Here is an 816-nt window from a genome sequence, read left to right on the forward strand (position 1 = left end):
AGTCTGTGGGAGGTTTTTTTTTCCTTATAAAAAAACCAAACAAACCCTTAAATGACATATGAAGTGTGTTATGTTTTTCTCATTGCATTCATTAGTTTTCCAAAATTGCTATTAGGTAAGACAACTTAAATTCTAAATTTATCTTTTCTAGTTAAATAGAGTTAAAATGGTAGAGAAAGAAAAGGATGCCTTAGAAGGAGAGCGAAACAAAGCCATTGAATTTCTTACTTTGGAAAACAAAATGTTTAAGGAAAAGAATCACATTTGTCAGTACTACATGTAAGTAACAGTTCCTTGCTCAGCTTTGAATAGTGGTTTCCGCAATTCGTATTATTACTTACCTCTTTGCTTCCATATTTATAGTTGTAAACACTGTTTGCTTGAGCCTCCTGAAGCAGTCACTTGTCATTAATCAATGACAGTTGGAAAGGAATGCTCTCAGTAATATAGTGAGAGCTTTGTTCCTGTTTATTCTAAATATTAAATTAAAAATATTCTTTATTTTAAATGGTTAATATTAGCACAGTAACATTTTTAATAGTGTCAGGTATTTCCTGCTTTTTTAACTTTTCCTTTTCTTATATTAAAATAAGCTGACAGATATAAAGGGAAAGTTGATTTTTATTTTTTTATTTTTTTTTTTATAAGCTTGATAATTTTAAAGGTTATCTAAGAGTGTCATTTCTGAACTGTGAAATCTGTGGATTTCTTTCATTTAAATTTGACAGGCTTTGTAAACAGTGATCAGCAGGGATCCTGGCTTTCCCTGATTTAAAAAATAGCAAATTCTCTAATTTAAAAAAAAAAAACAAAAAA

The 816-nt window shown here is 28.9% G+C and overlaps 1 protein-coding gene across 3 annotated transcripts in view; it reads left to right on the plus strand.

Moving 5' to 3' along the window:
- The window catches only part of SMC4 (structural maintenance of chromosomes 4), an 87098-nt gene that overhangs the window by 45344 nt on the left and 40938 nt on the right, over positions 1–816 (plus strand). For all 3 annotated transcript variants that reach the window (XM_019503224.1, XM_019503226.1, XM_019503225.1), the window contains exon 7: positions 152–279. In XM_019503224.1, the coding sequence (XP_019358769.1) occupies positions 152–279 (128 nt within the window). The remainder of the gene's footprint in view (positions 1–151; positions 280–816) is intronic.

Source organism: Gavialis gangeticus, unplaced genomic scaffold, assembly GCF_001723915.1.
Source record: "Gavialis gangeticus isolate Ggan-Ray unplaced genomic scaffold, GavGan_comp1, whole genome shotgun sequence".
In the NCBI taxonomy this organism is placed as follows: Eukaryota; Metazoa; Chordata; order Crocodylia; family Gavialidae; genus Gavialis; species Gavialis gangeticus.